At 37.1% G+C, this 18,313-nt stretch overlaps 6 protein-coding genes across 6 annotated transcripts; 3 read left to right on the top strand and 3 right to left on the bottom strand.

Moving 5' to 3' along the window:
- Nucleotides 1-4,257: 4,257 nt before the first annotated feature.
- Nucleotides 4,258-4,944, bottom strand: GCK72_010556 (uncharacterized protein; the record flags this gene model as incomplete). Its single annotated transcript, XM_003110944.2, has 4 exons — nt 4,258-4,347; nt 4,401-4,544; nt 4,623-4,844; nt 4,894-4,944. The coding sequence occupies 4 exons, from the start codon at nt 4,942-4,944 to the stop codon at nt 4,258-4,260; spliced, it is 507 nt and encodes a 168-aa protein (XP_003110992.1).
- A 357-nt stretch (nt 4,945-5,301) lies between these two features.
- GCK72_010555 (uncharacterized protein) lies at nt 5,302-7,310 on the top strand (the record flags this gene model as incomplete). Its single annotated transcript, XM_003110867.2, has 9 exons — nt 5,302-5,349; nt 5,400-5,514; nt 5,710-5,827; nt 5,893-6,493; nt 6,544-6,640; nt 6,689-6,786; nt 6,830-6,954; nt 7,001-7,053; nt 7,099-7,310. The coding sequence occupies 9 exons, from the start codon at nt 5,302-5,304 to the stop codon at nt 7,308-7,310; spliced, it is 1,467 nt and encodes a 488-aa protein (XP_003110915.2).
- A 250-nt stretch (nt 7,311-7,560) lies between these two features.
- Nucleotides 7,561-9,422, top strand: GCK72_010554 (uncharacterized protein; the record flags this gene model as incomplete). The annotated part of the gene is made up of 6 exons (XM_003110744.2): nt 7,561-7,665; nt 7,715-7,813; nt 7,860-8,044; nt 8,092-8,210; nt 8,262-8,424; nt 8,480-9,422. 6 exons carry the CDS (start codon nt 7,561-7,563, stop codon nt 9,420-9,422), a joined length of 1,614 nt encoding a protein of 537 aa, XP_003110792.2.
- Nucleotides 9,423-9,539: 117 nt separating this feature from the next.
- Nucleotides 9,540-11,615, bottom strand: GCK72_010553 (uncharacterized protein; the record flags this gene model as incomplete). Its single annotated transcript, XM_053727928.1, has 7 exons — nt 9,540-9,641; nt 9,693-9,820; nt 9,866-10,193; nt 10,293-10,767; nt 10,811-10,998; nt 11,285-11,450; nt 11,503-11,615. The coding sequence occupies 7 exons, from the start codon at nt 11,613-11,615 to the stop codon at nt 9,540-9,542; spliced, it is 1,500 nt and encodes a 499-aa protein (XP_053587505.1).
- Nucleotides 11,616-12,074: 459 nt separating this feature from the next.
- On the top strand, nt 12,075-14,139 carry GCK72_010552 (uncharacterized protein; the record flags this gene model as incomplete). The annotated part of the gene is made up of 8 exons (XM_053727927.1): nt 12,075-12,107; nt 12,255-12,496; nt 12,705-13,195; nt 13,244-13,450; nt 13,495-13,592; nt 13,635-13,780; nt 13,824-13,978; nt 14,027-14,139. 8 exons carry the CDS (start codon nt 12,075-12,077, stop codon nt 14,137-14,139), a joined length of 1,485 nt encoding a protein of 494 aa, XP_053587504.1.
- On the bottom strand, nt 14,001-16,795 carry GCK72_010551 (uncharacterized protein; the record flags this gene model as incomplete). The annotated part of the gene is made up of 11 exons (XM_053727926.1): nt 14,001-14,095; nt 14,219-14,418; nt 14,463-14,608; nt 14,653-14,913; nt 15,048-15,161; nt 15,208-15,390; nt 15,440-15,797; nt 15,874-16,304; nt 16,348-16,419; nt 16,464-16,626; nt 16,671-16,795. The coding sequence occupies 11 exons, from the start codon at nt 16,793-16,795 to the stop codon at nt 14,001-14,003; spliced, it is 2,148 nt and encodes a 715-aa protein (XP_053587503.1).
- Between the last annotated feature and the right edge of the window lie 1,518 nt (nt 16,796-18,313).

Below are 18,313 nucleotides of genomic sequence, written 5' to 3'. Positions count from 1 at the left end.
GAACTCACTGAATCTTATTTTTCTCATGACTGCACAAGAGAGTAAATTTGTTGAAGGACACCAAACAGAGTGCTAACTCAGCAAGAAATATTATGGAGTTATCGTCTAAATTGATTCAATACGGAAACATTTCGAAAAAGAATGTTCTCGTGTCACTAACACTACGCTATGTTTCGAAACTTTTTTGCATGCTGTCTCCGGCAAAAATGCGACAAGACGCAGATTGCGGGAGAAAGCCGTTGAGACGGAGAGAGAGAATATAAAACTTTTCATCGAGTGCTAACATAGACATTTTTAGAAAGTTATTTGGAAAAGAAGCATTGTGAAAAAAAGAAAACTTGTGAAATATCTGGGTTGCAAAAAGAAACGAATTCAGGAAAGCAACCACGACGAGTCGAAAGTTTTGAAGGCGCATGTAAATATCACCGTTGGAGGTCTCGCCCCGAAGAAAGAAAATTGCGGAAAAAATGGTAGAATTAACTTTATTCCAACCAAATGTTGAGAATTTCATGTGAAACTCTTTCAAGAACGATAAACGCTTCATAAATGAAAGAGAATGTGAAAATAGTTTATGTTTACATTAAGCTGTTCCATACTGATGACCACTTTCTTTTGTCTTGTAGAATAGTAGATTTCACTTTGAATAGAATAACGATTGCCACATTTTCATGAGGATTAAAGGGACATGAGTTCAAGACAATCAAAATGCTAGAAAACTATTTTCTCGAAAAGTTTAGCCAACAAGAACCATCATTGTTACAGCTACATGTGCATGCATGTGTAACTTTCTTTGATAGGGTATTCAAGACTAGGTTTTAGTGATTTTTTTCCAGTAAGTTCGAAAAAAAAGATAGATAGAGAAGGATACTGCGATCCTAAATAAGTTAGAGTGCAAACATTACAAAGTTTTCGAGAGCTCTCGAGAAATAGAGCAAAAGATGGTTCGCGACAGTAAGACATTTGAGTTTATATCGCTTTTGTCTGGTGACCCAAAATGTCCATTGAAATGCGGGACGCGCACACAAACCGAAGAGACCTTCGCACCAACAACGACTGCCCCGTGCTGGACTTGTCGTCGTTTCTTTCCGTCTCAACGCCGCGCTTCGCCCTCATGTCCTCTCTATCTCTCTCATACTCAAAACACTTTCTCATTTCGGTCTTGTCAGCCAGCCTTCACCGCCCTGCTGGCTGGCCGGCCATAGTTTCTCGTTTTCTCCCAACTCTCGTTATCTTTCGTCTCTGTCTCACCATTTCTCCTGATCTATGTTCCCAGGAGACTCTAACTCTCCACTCTCTTCACGAAGGACAGCAGCTCTTTGCGCTGATTTCAAGCGTTTTTCAACGACATCTGAATGTGCATTATTTGTGAAAAAAGACAATAGAAAGACGATGCCAAGTATATTGTAATGAAGCGCTCAGATTGCTTCAAACAAAGGGTTTTCAGTTAAAAGCATAAACCATCTGAATAGAAATCTCGCGAAAAAAATGCATATCAAACACGCTCATCGTGTCATTCCGAGAAGCTTCTCTTATCAGCACGGTCATGTGGTCACATGTTTTTGTGCGATAATCATCATCGACGCAATCTACAAAATGGGTAGAAAGTGGCGAACAAAAGGCAAAAGGGCAGAAACTGGAACGTGCGTGCCGCCCGGTACGCTTATTTATGAAGTGTTTCGTCAGCTGACGACACGAAAACGAAGCGAAGCTGTACGTCTACGCCGGGTGGTAAAGATTTCATGGACATATTTTCAAGTAGAAACTAGTGGTGGTGGCGGACAGAAGAACGATAGTAAATTTTACTTCCTACTTGCATATTTGTAGAGTCGAGGTGGCAGGCAGAAAATTCTATTGAAAAATTGTATGAATTTGTGAGCAGAACCTCTGCAGACACTCACGCGTTTGATTTGAAGAAAAATACAGTAATACCGTAAGCCGTAAAGTTTAATCGTGGATTATTTAAGGAAGTTGAAATGAAATAAACAAGTACTGGGATTCCAATTCTGACTATGAGAGACAAAATTCAAGAAAAATCAGACGAATATTCAAATTAAAATGAATCTTTTTCTAGATTCTTTCTGATACCTAAACTTGTTCATTCTTCTTTTTGAGAATCAAGGTCAGACTTGTGAAAAGTGAAAATCGAGGTTCTAGAAGAGGAGGCCTTTAACTTCAGCTAATACATCTTATGGCCTACGAGAGATATTTGAAATCTCACGTTTTTGGAAGATGAATCATCCAAAAGCAATATCTGAAAATCATGAGACTGCGCATCAAAAATTCCATGAAGATGCTTCCCAAATTCAAACAAAATTCCGTTAAGACATCAGAGATGAGTGTTTTTCTATTCTGTGTCGGCAGGCAGAGAAAGTGCGAAACGAAGAGGAAAACACAGAAAAATATCTATTAGCAGTTGAGAAGAGGAGTGGATGATACACTCACCATAGTCTGAGTCGTCGTTCATCTTTGTTGTATGTATTCGAGATTAGTGGGGATTTCAGAAGACGTCAATCAAAAGAAGCTCATCCTGCTTCTTATCGTCTTTCTGTAACATCAAGGAAGTTTGACGATTTTAGTGTCAGAAGTTGGCAGGTACTGTTTACTCGAACAATCACATGGGTTAGTCACATGGCACTCTCGTGCCAGCAGAAACTAAGAGGGAAAAGAACATGAAAACGGATAGAATAAGACGAAATGAAATTGAAATATTTTGGTGGACTTGACAGACCGATGAATTCTCGGAAAAAAGGAATTCTTTGGCAGAAATGAAGGGAAGATGATAGAGTTAGAGATATCTCAAATGCTCATTAATAGGGATGTATTCGCAGAAGAGGAGTCAAGTTTTCAAGAGAAAAGGAAGATTTATAAGGGAAAGAGATGAGAGAAGATGCGGAAATGTATGCACATCTTCTAACAGATGGACAACCAGATGCCGTTCTGGTGGGGACAGATGTGAGATAATGTTGATATGCATACAAGGGAGGTAGGAGGATAAAATGAGGAGATCGGAAGCTTATGTTAACTCCGGACAAAAGAAATGACAAAGCTCCAGGAATTAAGTCTGAGTGTTGTTCTAATAGGACAAGAGCTAATCTTCAGTCGTTTTAGCTGAATCACCGGATTTGAATGGTGGTTTAGAAACTCAAAGACTTGTAATTAAACCTCATTCAAAGCCTTTCTTGAAGAGATTTTTTCAATTTAGAAGGAAAAAACTGGACTGAGCGTTTGTTTGCTCTGAAAATTGAAAATTATCTATTTCTTTAGAGTCTCATTTCATTCCAAGGATTTCTCTCTCTCTATAATGAATCTTATTCAAATCCAGTTTTCTGAAAAAGAAAACGGGATTTATATTCTTTAATTAGCATTCCAAAGTTCAATGCGACTCGGAAAAATACGGAATTCGGAAATGTTAACAATTTCTGACAGTTGTATAATATCAAAATGGCATTCGCGAAAAGAAGACTAATAGAATTTATGAATACCAGAAGACGTCACGTTGCGTGTCGGATTAGAGTTGAAGCACAAGATCTTATTCAAATTTTGTATTCGAGAGGATATTAGGACTACAAGAACGTAAGTGAGCCAATTCTTAGAATCTTGAGATTTATTTCTGTCCGTTAGCTACATTTCCCAGATGCGAGAGTAGCTTTGTTAAAATTCGGCACATGCGAGAATGAAAAAATTGTTATGGAAACGAGAGGATGCCTGAAACAGACCGGATAATGATGAGTTTTGGATTATAAAGAGAGAGCAGAGAAAAAAGGTGGAGTTATCTTTCTCTAGAAGAAAAAGAGCAACGATGAATCATGGTTTTCCTCTCGTTTTTCTGTCAGAATCAGGGATTTCAGTTTGAAATGAAACAATTACTTCGTCTCAAGGAAACGGATGTTTTGAAACATATGCACAACTTGTTATTAGTTGTTCCTAGATTTTGCCTGGCACAGACATATAAACATAGAATCAAAGCCCCGTGATGAAGGCGTCTCTGCGGACCAGACAAACAAGAAGAGGTCTATGTTCTCTTCTTTTTTCTCTATATAGCACACTCTCTCGTCGTTCTGTCGGACCATTTCTCGATACCTTGGGGTCAACTAAAGGGAAAAATGGAGGTGGGAAGGATCATCCATACCTACGCATGGGTGACAGAAACAAATAGTGAAGAAGACATAAAGAGCAAAAACATGTATTAATCTCGGTAACAAAAACAACGGAAACCTATCTACTTCAGAATAACACACATAAAAGAAACACCGGAAATTATAGCTCCACAGCCGCATGTCTCAATGATTTCTTCTCGCTTGTTCTCCGTTTCTCATAGAGACGATGTTGCGTGGCTACTGCTGCTCTCTAGAATGTCGAAATTTAGAAAAACTTTGACAATTTGAATAGTATATACTAACCTCTCTCAGAATTTTTTCATCTTCTTCTGAGGTTTTTCTTTTTCCTTGTTCTTTTTCAATTGCGTAGATAGCAGATCTGAGTTTATCGAAACAATCGGCAACATTCAGATGGCGTTCCCGGGTTCTGTCACTGTCAATGATGAGCTGAAATTGAATTTAATTTCTTTAATTCGAGCTTATTTTTGGCAAAACAATGTGAACGGTTTTGAAAAGATCACAAACCTCTCCAGCGGAATTAATTCGGTGTGACAGCTTCTCTTCAATGGCGTTTCTCAATGTTTCAGATAACCATTCTGCTTCATTCACTTTGAAACGAATTTCTACTTTAGTTGCATTCTTTTGAACGTTTTGCCCTCCAGGTCCGCTACTCAACGTATATCGTTTTTCGATTTTTTCAGTGGGAATGACACCGTTGAAGGAAGCAGAAGAAGTGGCGGCTGATATCTGAAACCTGACATCACTAAAAATTGATACAATGCTTCGAATGGATTACCTTAATTTGTCGAGTTGATTTTAACACGAAAGGAGAAATATTTCGAAGCATCTCAATAAATACAGACTTTTTTCTAAACTTAAAATTAATTCAGGAGTAGTGTATATTTACGATAAACAACACGCGATGCCGTTAGATCGGAGCATCGTTGCAAAGTTTTTGGCAGCATTTTAAATTTAATTTCCCGATCACTGATTCACTGATTGAAACATGATTTCAAAAAATTAGAAACACACAATGAATGCATACATCAGAAACAGATAATATTTTATGACATAATTTCAAAAGTTGTCTAAATATCAATGAAACTGTGCGGGAAATGAATCATAAATCATCAAGTGATAAACAAAAAGAAGACGTTGACTGCAGGGTGATCACATAACTTCAAAAATCAGTGATTCTCTATCGATGTATTCTTCGAATGCAGTTCATCCGTTTGAAATGGATTCAAGTAAAGTGAGTGAAGTTGGAAATCCTACAAAATGTTGTCTTCTTATGACTTCCAGTCCACTGCAACATCTCATTCAAAAGGAATGGGATGGCCCAAAGCTTCATTATTTCTGATTGGTCATTCAGCTGGAGCTGGAATGTTAGCAATGCCAATGGCGTTCACTGTAATGGGTAATATTTTTTCTTCCGACTTATTTTTCATGGAAATTCTATTTGTATTTAGTTTAGAGAAGGAAGTCAACAGAATCTAAATTCATTTCATCATTTGACCTTGTTTCGTTTCTCTCATAGGGTTCATAACTTTAGAAAATAAAAGACTGTAAACCAAAGAGTAGACCTTAGACGAAAAAATATCAATAATTTTAGGAGTGGAAATGGGTACAATTATGACGATTGTTTGTGCTGGGTTTTCACTGAACACTGGTCTCCAACTAGGATGGATGTGGCCAATGTTACAAGAGATGTGGCCAGAATACAGAAAAATGTAGGATTTTAAATAAGAAGAGTTTGAAGATAATTAACTATAATTCAAAACATATTCCATTCCAGTTGTCAGAATCCATACGGAGAAATCGCCCTACGATCCTATGGACCAGTGGCTCGAACTGCCCTTGAAATAATGATTTGTTTTGCTCAATTGGGGTATGCTGTTGTTCTTTTACTGCTAGCTGCTAAAAATGCTTCAGTCCTTTTTCACTTCTTCTTGTCTGTAGAAATCAATCAATGTTATCTGATCATTGTTGTTGCTCTTCTTGTTTGGCCGACAACTATGCTTCGAAGTCCTGCGAATTTCTGGCAGATTGCATGGCTATCGACTGCTTCTAGTTGGGCTGCAGTTGTTTTGATAGTCATTGGTGTTCTTCATGATTCTCCTGTTTGTCAGAAGGATGTACAACATGATCCTACAGATTTATTCAAATCTTTTATGTCATATGGATCAATGGTTTTTGCATATGCAGCTCATTCATCCTTTCCAACATGTCAACACGATATGAAAAGATCTTCGGATTTCTCATACTCTCTTATTCTAACATGGACTATTATTTCAGTTTACTATTTGACAGTTTCATATCTTGGATATTTCGTATACGGTAGTTCGATTGGTGACTCTATTATATCTTCGATTCAAAATGTTACTCTTCAACAATTGGTAAAGTTTAGAGTTTCTGACTTTTCAGATTTTGTGAAAATGGTTTTCAGATAAACCTGATGTTTGCAATTCATGTCGCTTCAACTATCATTATTGCTTCATCCCCCGCGTTTCTAATGTTAGAAAGTCTTGCCAAAATTCCAAAAAGTAAGGATTGGAGGAACTTTGTAAACTCAAATATTCTTTGAATTTCAGATTTTAATATCAAAAGATTCTTTCTGAGATCTTTCGTGTTCCTACTCGTTACATTGACAGCACTCACATTTCCGCATTTTGGTCCAATGATAAATTTGGTAACTTCATATTCACTAAGTGATAAAAATTATCATTTTTCAGCTCGGCTCTTCTGTAAACTCCTTGCTTGCAATGATTCTACCAACTGTATTTTATTTATCATTGAGAACATTTCAGTTGAAATGGAAAGTGGATAAGAAGAGAAAAGAACTTCCTACTTTTGGAGAGTGAGTTGGACAACAAGATGAGTAAAGTTCTATAAAAAAATTTCAGAATTTTTGAATCAACGCCAAAGTCCATTCTTGCTTTTAATTGCATTTCTATGAGTAAGAGATATTATCCAAGTCAATATGAATAACTCATTTTTTCAGCTTTCGGACTACTCGCAGGCATAATTTCCACGATATCAGCCATCCGAACCTTCTCTAATTCATCACTTCCTCCTCCTTGTTACATTCAGTATTTCTCTTCTGGTCTCCCATTTTCATCTCCAAATGGAACAATTGATTGTTGTGGTACTTATCGAAATCTGACGGTTTCCCAATCAGATCCGAATGGATTCTGTTCTTTCAGAAATAAATGAAATAGATAAGATACACATAATAAAAATAAAATAATGTTACCTCCTTACTTTTTCACTCTTTACCTCTTTCCTCTTTTTCTCTTTACCTCTTTTTCATACGACGAGATTAGATAACACAGTATGGGAGTCCCAAGATATACTTTCCCAAGAGCAAAATATGAATATTTCCATCGACAGAACAAATACACGACATTTATTATTTGTATCCTGCCGAGTACTTTCGACCGTTTCTTCTCTATCTATTTAAAATATGTCATACACAACCCAATCCTCTGAATCTTTTTCTGAAACAATCCACTGGATATACTCTTCTCAAATCATTGAAACTTCTGAGGAAGTAGTAGAACCAGCTGATGTATGTTATTTCATTGACTGATTTATTATAACGCATTTCGTTATTTCAGAACATGGAGTTGATTGATAAGGTGTTCCAAAATGGAGAACTTCTCGGAAATATTTTGAAAAATGTCTCGAAAGACGGAATGAATCACTTGAGTTTGCGAGTGAGTTGTCTTCTTATTAGTCTCTTCATTTTTGCTTTGTTTCCAGTTGGTCAACAAGGTTTTCAACTCTGAAATGCTTCGTTTAATTCGAAGGAATCATCGTGGAATTAATGTCAGTAACGTTTTCAAAAGTGTTGACGATGAATGGAGAATGGAAGAAGAAGACGTCACGTATGATGTAGCAATCAATAACCAAAAAGTGAACAGTGCGAGAGTGTATGCATACTGCAGGTGACAATATAATGAAGAATACTTGAAAAATAACACAACGTTTTAAGATTTCTGAAAGAGGTCGCAGAAGTGAAGATTTGCAAATTGACAATTGAAACCCTACCTATGAAATATACCTATGAAGATCTTCATGATGCATTAATCAATATGTTAACAGGATCAGATTGTAAGGCTCAATAGGTATGAGTTGAAATAAAAATAACTTGTCAATTTTCAGATGAGATCGTTGAAGAATTTATCGGAACAAAACAAATCTGTAGATTTGGGTGTGACAGATGTTCAGATATTGTCAACAATGGAAAGTGCAAAAATTACGGGCCATTAGAAGAATATATCGTCTTGCATCCACACCACTTTCATTGTTTATTAGTGTCAGATGTGTACGTTTTTCAAATGTTTCTAAGAGAATTTTGAACTTCAACAACTGTATTGCAGGTTACTTTTCCAAATAGCTCAGAGATGCATCACATTCTCAGATGAAAAAGAAGAAACTTTGGAGAAATTAGATGAGATGATCAGTCCGTTGATATCTTGTGATAAACTCCATCTAATTCTAACTGACTCATTTGGAGCAACTCGTTATAGAAGTATTGGAGAAGAAAATCAATTATCTCACTCTTTTCCACGAGAAGTTCTAGATTTAATGATTGTTAAATGGAAAGTGAAATCTCTAAAGCTTGAATTCCAAGCAACGGATTCAGAGACATGTACTGTATTCCACTACGGTGATGTCTTCGCGAAAGGAAGTTTTGATACTCCTTTCGCAAATCTGAAAGTTTCAAATTACACTCTCGAATCGGTCGAAATTGATTTGAAATGTACAGAAATAGTTATCGAAGAAATGGAAACATATCTGAATACGAGACAACCTTCGCCGTTTGATAACTTGGTTGCAAATGCGAAAAGATTGTTTCCGACGAGAAATATGTTAGTGAAGTTTCCAAACGAATACTGCTTGATAACACCGGAGAACATAGCTTCATTTATTCTAAAGTTAATGAAGATGTCCGAAATGGAGAAGGATCGAAACTTCAATTCGACATTCAGAATTTACTCCCCAAACAATGGAAAAAATTACAGTGATTACACTCTGAACATTCCGGATATTTTGAACTTAGGAGTTCGTTTTTTGACAGAAGAAGGAGAAGAAAACAACCACTTTTTATTGGAAAAAGTTGTTCCTATTCCAGTCGAAGAAGAGAGATTAACTCTTGGAAACAAGTGCAGATGGCATGGAAAATCATTCCAATTGAAGAATGAAATGACCAACAATCGAATACATTTTCAAATCGTTTTTGAGGAAGAATTTTTGGAAATGCTGTCATCAGTTCGAGATAAATTGAAGCAGGTTGGATTTCTGGAACATTATCTTCCCTAATTTGTTGTTTCTGATTATATTTTCTATTGATAATATCAAATTGTGCATCCAATTAATAAATGAATAATAAACACAGTTTCATTACCACACGTCGTTGTTTTCCATAATGAGAGAGAATCATGAAAATTTCCAAAATATCAAATGATTGATTGCATCTGTCGATGGATCTTGTGTTGCAGTTCCATCGTCTAAACCTTCTCCACAGCTTACCAGCATTAACTGAAAATTGATTTTGAGTTTTATAGAATCATTAACTAAGTGATTACAAACCTGTGAGGATTGTTGCGTTGGAACATTCAGAGAACTTCGTTTTTGTTTCCGTGACGGATTATTGGAATGTGTTGGAGTTTGTACTGGTAGAAGAATTCGGCAGGGTCCACTGTGACCGATTTCACACACTGAAACCAATTCATTAATTAATTTCACATTTCGAGAACGCAAACCTCGAAGATCAGGGGTTGGATTCGATTTTGCTGCTTGAATAGAAGTCGATAACACGAAACCAGCAGAGGTACCAATCCATAGATGATGCCTCGCAACTGTTAGACAAGACACCCGAAGACATCCCATCTTATGCTCTCGAAGAATATGTTCTCTGCCTGATAATTGAGAACGAACGAATGAAGTTACGTTAAAATGATTGAGAACTGATAGTTCGAAAACATCGACGACGTAGATTTCAGTTGATTTTCTCCCGCTCAAAAATACATGTTGACCGGTGACGTTCATGAGTGTTATTACATCAGAAGATGGAAGAATTTCAACAGGAGGCTGCAAAAACATTCATTGATTAGACTTTTATTTTTGATTTCTTGTAACCAGGTGCTAGTTGGTGGCCTAATTCATATTAATAAACTTCTAATTCCTCACCTGAAATTTTCCAGTGTCCATGAAAAATGCATGTAATGAATTTCCACTAGCGATGATAACACGTTTTCCGATTTGTTGCATATTAGTAATCGGTGCTTGACAGACGTGTCCAACAGTCTGAGGATTTTCTAAATCCCATCCACCATCCGAAGCGGGTCGAAACAGAAGTAATTGCACTTGATTTGAATATGAAGTTGCTACTAAAACATTGCCGTTTGCTGCACACATTGAAGTAACACTATTCCGTAATCTAGCTAATCTATCTCGTGTTCTTGACCGTATTCTTTCAGTGGAATTTACTACAAACACTTCTCCATCGTCATTTCCAATCCATACAGTTGTTTGTCCAGCAGTTGATGTTCCCTCGTCTGATGATGATTCTGTATCTGATCCACTACTATTTATATCCATTATTGATTCTTTTTGCATTTGTTCGAGCGACTTTTGAGACTTGATTTTTCGTTTTCTCGGTCTTCTGAAATTCAACTTTTTATTTCTGAGTTGATCATGCAACTCACGTTGGCGGAGGTACTGTACACATTGCAGTAACTGCTGCATTCCCAATAGCTGAACAAGTTTCAATAGTGATATCTCCAGAATCCAACGCCATCACAGCGACTTGTCCACTGAATTTATCACTCGCACAAACCCAGAGGAACGGAGTACTGTCCACACGTTTTCCAGGGACTACTGTAGCAGTGCATAGCTGAAAAGGAAAGGTTAGTCAAGTGAGTGTAGAACGGAAAAATGCCATTCTGGAAAGTTTGAAAATAACAATCTTCAGACGAGCCATGTTTTTTTTATGGAAAGAAAACGATTTCTAACTGAAAGCTTAGTCAAAAGTCGTCGAAAACATTTTTAGATTATGCTCACTTGCACTTTCAAACATAAGAAAAAACCTTCTGCAAACTGACAGACAAAAATTGAAAAGTTATACAAAGACATTCTTCCATTTTTATAGAATATATATTTAAAACTGAAGATCAATTTACCTGTAATCCTGGTCTCGTTTGATGTGCAATAATAGTCTTGAGACTCCAACTAGGAGCCGCAATCAAATGTTTTGCCAGTGTAATCTTTGCATCTTTGAATGTTGCTTCCCATACACTCCTCTTTTCCGCATTTGGGAACTCGAGGACAAACGGTTCAAATCCATTTCTGGCAAAAATAAACCGGTTTCATTTTTTGTTTGTTTAAACAATCGTCTTACGATGTTAGAACATCCAAATTGACTGCACTCAAATCTGGATCATTGCTCATTTTTTCATTGAGCTCCCTTATGCTCATCGAGTTATCCGTCTCCATTGTCTCCAACATCTCCATCAGAATCTGTAAACCGGTTTCATTTCCTTCTCTTTACTTTTATCATATCAACTTTGTAAATCAACATTACACTCTTTTCTTCATTCACTGATCAATTCGCATTTCCATTTTTTCTCTCTATCTCTTTCTGAATCTGATTCAAAAGTTGAAGTCAAACATTTATTTCTCATGCAAATCAGTTTCGAGTCAACGTGATTCTAACACATATTGTCATCAGTTCTCTTTGACCTTTCGTTTCATTTTTGCCTCAAATCTCTACATTTTGAAATAGTAGGCGTGACGATAAATAAGAAGGTGTCATAAGTTTTGTTGTGATTTATTGTTTGTTTTTGGTCTAGTCTCTTATCATTAAAAAACATACATCATTCTTTTTGTTTTCTTGCTTTTTCACACCCTGTTTGATTGTTAAAGGACGAAAAAATTTCAGTATTGAACCAGAATCAATTTTAGACCGTAAATATGGGTTTGAGCAGAGTTTGGTCGACAACAGATGTAAGTATTTGAACTTTTCGAGTTTAGGAAACTGTTCTTTAATTTCTAGTTTAGTTGAATCGCAGATTTCTCTGCAAGGCAAAATAATGTTACAGGAACGGTTATTAAGCTTGGTCGCCACTAGTTTTTTATTAAACGAATTTCCAGAAAGATGGTCCGACTTCCCACATAAATGAAAAAGGAATAGGATGGATAATTGGAGCAATTTTCATAATAGGTGAAACTGCTGGTGGAGGGATGATTGCACTTTCTTATGCTCTAACATCAATGGGATTAATTCCTGGACTCATTCTTCTCATTTTGTGTTCTGTATTCTCTTTGTATACGGCCTTGGAACTTTGTTGGACATGGAAAATAATGCAGAATCGATGGCCGGAATATAGAGATCAGTAGGTTGATTTTGTTTTGAAACTGTGATAGAGAGACGGAAAAAGATACTTATCAATCAATTTCTTCTATTGATATAACTTCAGTATACAATCTAAACCACAGAAATACTTTTTGATACATAGACTATACGAGGAAGTTGATAACGAGGTAAAGAAAGTTCAGAAGAGATGTAGAATAGAACAACTATAAACATTCCAAAACTTTCAGTTGCCGAAAACCTTATGGAGAAATGGCATACAGAACAATCGGCCGGAAAATGAGATCATTCATTGCCTTCATGATTTGCATAACTCAAATCGGATTCGCCACTGTTTTAGTTCTTCTTGCTGCCAAGAATCTCTCAATTCTTCTTCACTTTTTCTTCCATCTGGATATCAATCAATGTTATCTAATTCTGATTGTCGGTCTCGCTGTCTGGCCCGCCACCATGCTCCCATCACCAATGCATTTCTGGCAGGCTGCACTGTTTTCCGCAGGTTCAAGTACTCTCGCAGTGATTCTTGTTGTTGTTGGATTGGCTCACGATGCTCCAGTTTGTTCACAAGATGCTCCTCATGATGAGCCGAATCTTATGAAAGCATTTATGGCGTTTGGAACATTTGTATTCGCTTTTGGAGGCCATGCAACTCTTCCAACAATTCAACATGATATGAAGAAGCCTGCTCATTTTGTGCACTCTGTGGTTTTGGCAATTATTTGTAAGTGCTTCGATCGGAATTACTACTGAAACTAGATGATTATTTCAGTCTGCACAATACTATATCTTTGTATTGCCGTTGGTGGTTACTTCGTTTACGGAAGCACAGTTGGGGAAGCTATAATTCCTTCGTTGCAAATAAAATGGATTCAACAAACAGTGAATCTGATGATTGCTGTTCATGTTATCACAACAATTGTCATTGTTATGTCACCACCAATTCAACAAGTTGAAGCATTATTCAAAGTTCCTCATAGTAAGCAACTAGGTTCAGGAAAAAAATCATAAATTAAATCATAGGATTTGGAGTCAAACGGTTCTTAGTTAGATCCGTTCTATTCTGGTTCGTCATCTTCATCGGCCTCACGATTCCTCATTTTGGTCCCGTTCTTGACTTGGTGAGTTCTAGTTTGAAGCACCGTACTATATCTATTTTTAAGATTGGAGCTTCAACAATGGTTCTCATGACACTCATTCTGCCACCAATTTTTTATATTTCCATCAGAACTCAGGAAGTGATCTGGCTCGAAGGAAACGAGAAATCAGATGAAGCTGAGCCAATTCATGAGAGAGCAACTTTGAAAGAGTAAGAACTCATTTGAGTTCAAAGGAGAAAATACGATTTTCAGAATTCTTCGAATTACACCAAAAGCTATTCTTGCCTTGAATGCAGCAGTACTAATCTTCGGAATCATTGGAGGAACACTTTCCACGATCACGTCTATAATCAGATTAGCTGACTCTGATATGGCGGCTCCTTGTTATTGGCAATACTTCACAAAAGGTATTGTTTCCGTTTCCGTCGCCTAATTATCTAATTGTTCACTTCCAGGTCTTCCATTCTCTGGTGATAACATTGGATCAGTTAGTTGTTGTGGAACATTCAGAAATCTCACAGTTTCTGGACAAGACCCGATAGGCTATTGTTCAAATCCCGATTTCTAGATATGAGTTCTAGCTTCTCTACGAGTATTTATATTACACTTTTTTTCTTCTTTTTCTCTAAAATAAAGTAGCAATTCACTTACCTTCTTTTCACATTTCAGAAGAGAACACAACTGAGACATCTTCTTCAAAACTCGGTCATCTTCACGAGACGATTCAAGTTTTCTCTCGACTGCTTCTAACTGAGAAAGTGTATCTTTTGATATTTGAACATCCTCGAGAGCAATTTTGTAGAGTAACTTGAAACGATTACTTTCCAGGAAATCCATGGAGTGTGATCTGAAGTTTCAGAACAATCAAGTGAGATTTTTAAGACAACTCACGTCATTTTAGTATACATAACCTTTGCCTTTTTCTTGACACTTGTCACAAGAAGAAGATCAGAAAGCATAAAAACGCATCGTTCTCTTTCTGTCCCTTTCAAAGTGATGATATCATGACGTAGCAGTGTTCTTTCTTTTGTCACCAACTAAAAATATGACTTATTTTACCCGATAGGGAGCAAAAGCTCACATCATCTAAGCCATCAACAATCGCTTCAATCTCTCTCAATCGTTGTTCCATTTGTTCACTTCCATCTTTATGTTGGTTAATTGCAACTGCTAAACAATGAATATGTCTCTGTGCACGTTGAAGACGTTCTCTATCTTCATGTTCCACTGGAGTATGCTTCAACATTTGTTTCACTATCAACTCGTATCTTGGAACCCGTTGAATTGGAGAGATCAGGAGAGCATCCAGGTCTAGTTTATTCGGATGGTCTCGGCAACATCTCTGTAATTAAATAGGATGAGTGATCTTGATCGGTGAAGAAAATGTGTGTGTTTCCTGCCATTTGGCTCTATCGATTTGGGAAATTTCTCCGATGTACATTGAAACGTTTAACTCAAAATTTATAAATGACTTACACTATAATATTTCTCAAATGCGTGTTTCTGCCTCGCTTGTGTGATCGATGCTTTCGCAAACTTGAAGTTATCCACGAATGCAATGTATGTCTCAATCATAGATTGCTTCGAAAACTGAAAAAAAACCTTCTTCATCAATAATTTGTTTACCTAAACCTACATGAGCTAACAACACATCTCCCAGTATTGCATCTTTATGCCATTGGTCTATTCGTTGACTCAATGTTGTCAGGAGAACTTGATGATGTGCTAGAATTTCTGGAATTCTGTAGAATATTTTGTCAACTAGAGACGCTTCAATGAGAGTGCATTCAAGTGGTTGACGCAGTGGTCGCATGTATTTCTAAAGATATTTTAATGGCTTCTGAAAAAAAGCAAAAAAAAAGGCTTACTGTAACAAGAAACTCCAGACCTTCCACAAACGATTTCTCAGTATCCAAAAGTTCTCTTGCAGCCAAATGCCGTACACTGTAATGTCTTCGTAAACTCGCTCGACTTCTCTTTTTCCATAACAAAATATCAGCTTCATGAAGTGAATCTTCCATTCCACATGTCTCCAAAGCTTCACCACCATCAGAATACACGTATGGATTCCAGGAAATAGAAGGATGTTGTTCTGGAGAAGTAGGTCGGCTTCGGAATGTGTCGAGAAGTTTTGCGAATCGATTCACTCCGGCAAGAGTCTCAGATGGACGATCAACAAGAAGAGATGTTGAAGAAGAAAACATCTCATCCACGATTCCACGTCTTCTGAACAGGGTATAACAACAGATTAGTTAGTAAAAAAGTGAGTTCAAATAATCAAAACCAAACAGATCGATGTTACCTATTTCTGACATTCGGGACTGGATCTGACTGTAATTCGTTGCTCATGAATCCATCTGGAACCGATGATTTCCTTGAAATCGAATTCCGACGAATTTCGGACGTTGGTTGGAATTGGTCATTTCTGATGGAAGGAATGAATTGCATAACACCACGTGGATGACCCAACCGAGTTGAAATTCCGGAACGTCGTCCGCCATCTGTCGTATCAGTTGCCAACGAGGACTCATCGACATCGGAAAATACTGAAGATTCAAGGCACGACTCAACTGGATCAACGGTTGGGAGACGACGATTACCTCCACGATCAGATGATACTTGGGATGGATATGCGAGAACTCTTTGAAGTGATTGAATACTTTTTGCTGCGTCTTTTAGTTCTTCGATCTCTGTCGTCATCTCTCCACCAGAATCAGAGTCATGACGATGATTCTGAATGTGATCATGAAATAAGGTACTGAATATGAAAACTCACAATTCTCGATCTAGAAGCAGATGCGAATTTCGGAAGGGATAGTAATAACTTCTGAAGTGCTTCAACGTCAATCTGAAACTTTTTTTTGTTTTCAAATAATCTAGATACTCTCTTACCGAAGGCATATCTACATTTGGTTCACTATTCGTTTTTCTTAAATTCTGCTGCGATGATCTTCTAGATTCACTTCTTTCTCTACTTGCTCGAACCATACTTCTGCGTCTCTCACGTTGCCGTTCTCTCTCGTTGAAAAAGTTCAGATTTGCATCGCTTCGTCTTCTGATAAATAAATTTTCAGTATATAGGATAAATGAAAGACAAACCTAGAATTGTAAAAAGAGTTCCTCGTACTCGGAGATACGGTAGCTGATCTTTTGGGTCTCGACACGACGGGCGGTGGAGAGTCAGTTGAACTATCCGAGTCATCCGCATCGTTCGGGTTGAGCATTGAGTAGTTGCCGGGAGAGAAAAAGAAATACAGTGGGAAAGTTAGAGACCCAGGATATGGGAAGAGGGCAATATGAGCTTGAAACTTTGCTGCAAAAAAAAACCTGAAATGTCATATGTCGTTTCTAGAAGACTTAGAAGAACAGAGGAGAGGAAAGAACAAAAGTTAAAACGAAGAAAGAAGAAGTAAAAGAGAAGAATGAACTTTCAATTGTGAAAAAGAGAGAGATTTTGCTAGGTGTAACTGACTCTTCTTAGTTGTGAGATCGAGTGATAAAGGAAAGGAAAAGAATGGGAAATGTGGATAGGGATGGGATGGGGGACTCGAGGAAGAGCATGTTCTGACCTGGAAGGGGAAAAGCTAAAAATAGTCAAATTTAACAAGCTCAAGGTAGTATTTCTGAAAACAATTATCGGATTGATGTGAATCAGGAAAGAGTCCGGAACTGGTAGTTCAAAATAACGGCTCAGCATAGTTAAAAATTTCTTATCTACACTAGTTCTGACTTCAGCCAACTCTGCTATCAAGTTCAAATTCTTGCAGTTTTGATCAATATCAATTTCTGAAATATTGATGCAAACAGTTCTGATACGGAACAACTCATTTTTCCTGAGGATCGTCAAGAGTTACAGAATACGTATTTCTGTGAAAGCATATGGTGGTGGTTAAGAAAAAGATAACATTTTTTAATTTTCAGATAATCACGACAACATCATGAGAAATTCTGAGGTTAAAATAATTGAGATGAGTGAAAACCAATGTCTCGCAGTTAGGTTACAAAGAGGTTTTTTGAGGAAAAATTTATCACAAACATGGCTGACATTAAAGTGGAGAATGTTTACTAACAAATTGACTTTTGATCTTGTTGAAAACCTCTCCTCGAAGGAGAAAATGAATGAGCTTGAAGTCGATAAATCGTTTGAAATGTCACTGGACACTCATTCTCTTTCTCTCTCCCTCATAGGCTCTATTACAATTGGTTTCAGAATCGGAAGATCATGATGACGTCAGCAGATTATTTATTACTGATACTACTACTACATGTCAGTCAAAAAAAAGAAAACATTTTTTCAGAAGGAAAAATGAGAGGGCGGATAGAGAATCCCTCTATACTCTTGAATGTGATAAAGGCCAATGAGCAGGCAAAAGTGACCAATCAATGCGTAGTCCAACTTGATGAAGAAGAGTAGTAAGATGACAGCTGACGGAGGCCTGCCGTTCCTATGTCTAGAGCCAACCTGACTGCCAGAGACGCACGAAAAGTGACATGATCATCACTCAATTGATAGAGAAGGTCAACTTTGTTTTCACTTGGTTCCTTCTCTAGAAAATGTTGATCCGGTTACTGTAGGAGGACTGCGGCCATGTTTTTCTATTGCAGATTCCGATACTTCTGAAAATTCTGAAAAACACTTTCATCACTGCGGCATATGCTAAACTCTCTTTTATATTACAAGTTTCAATATAGTTTATTTACAATCTGACAGGAATACAAAATTACAAAAATTTACAAATCTA

The sequence above is a fragment of the Caenorhabditis remanei genome, chromosome III (assembly GCF_010183535.1).
Source record: "Caenorhabditis remanei strain PX506 chromosome III, whole genome shotgun sequence".
Classification (NCBI taxonomy): Eukaryota; Metazoa; Nematoda; class Chromadorea; order Rhabditida; family Rhabditidae; genus Caenorhabditis; species Caenorhabditis remanei.
The sequence above is the reverse complement of the archived record's forward strand: the minus strand, read 5'-3'. Positions and strand labels throughout refer to the sequence as shown.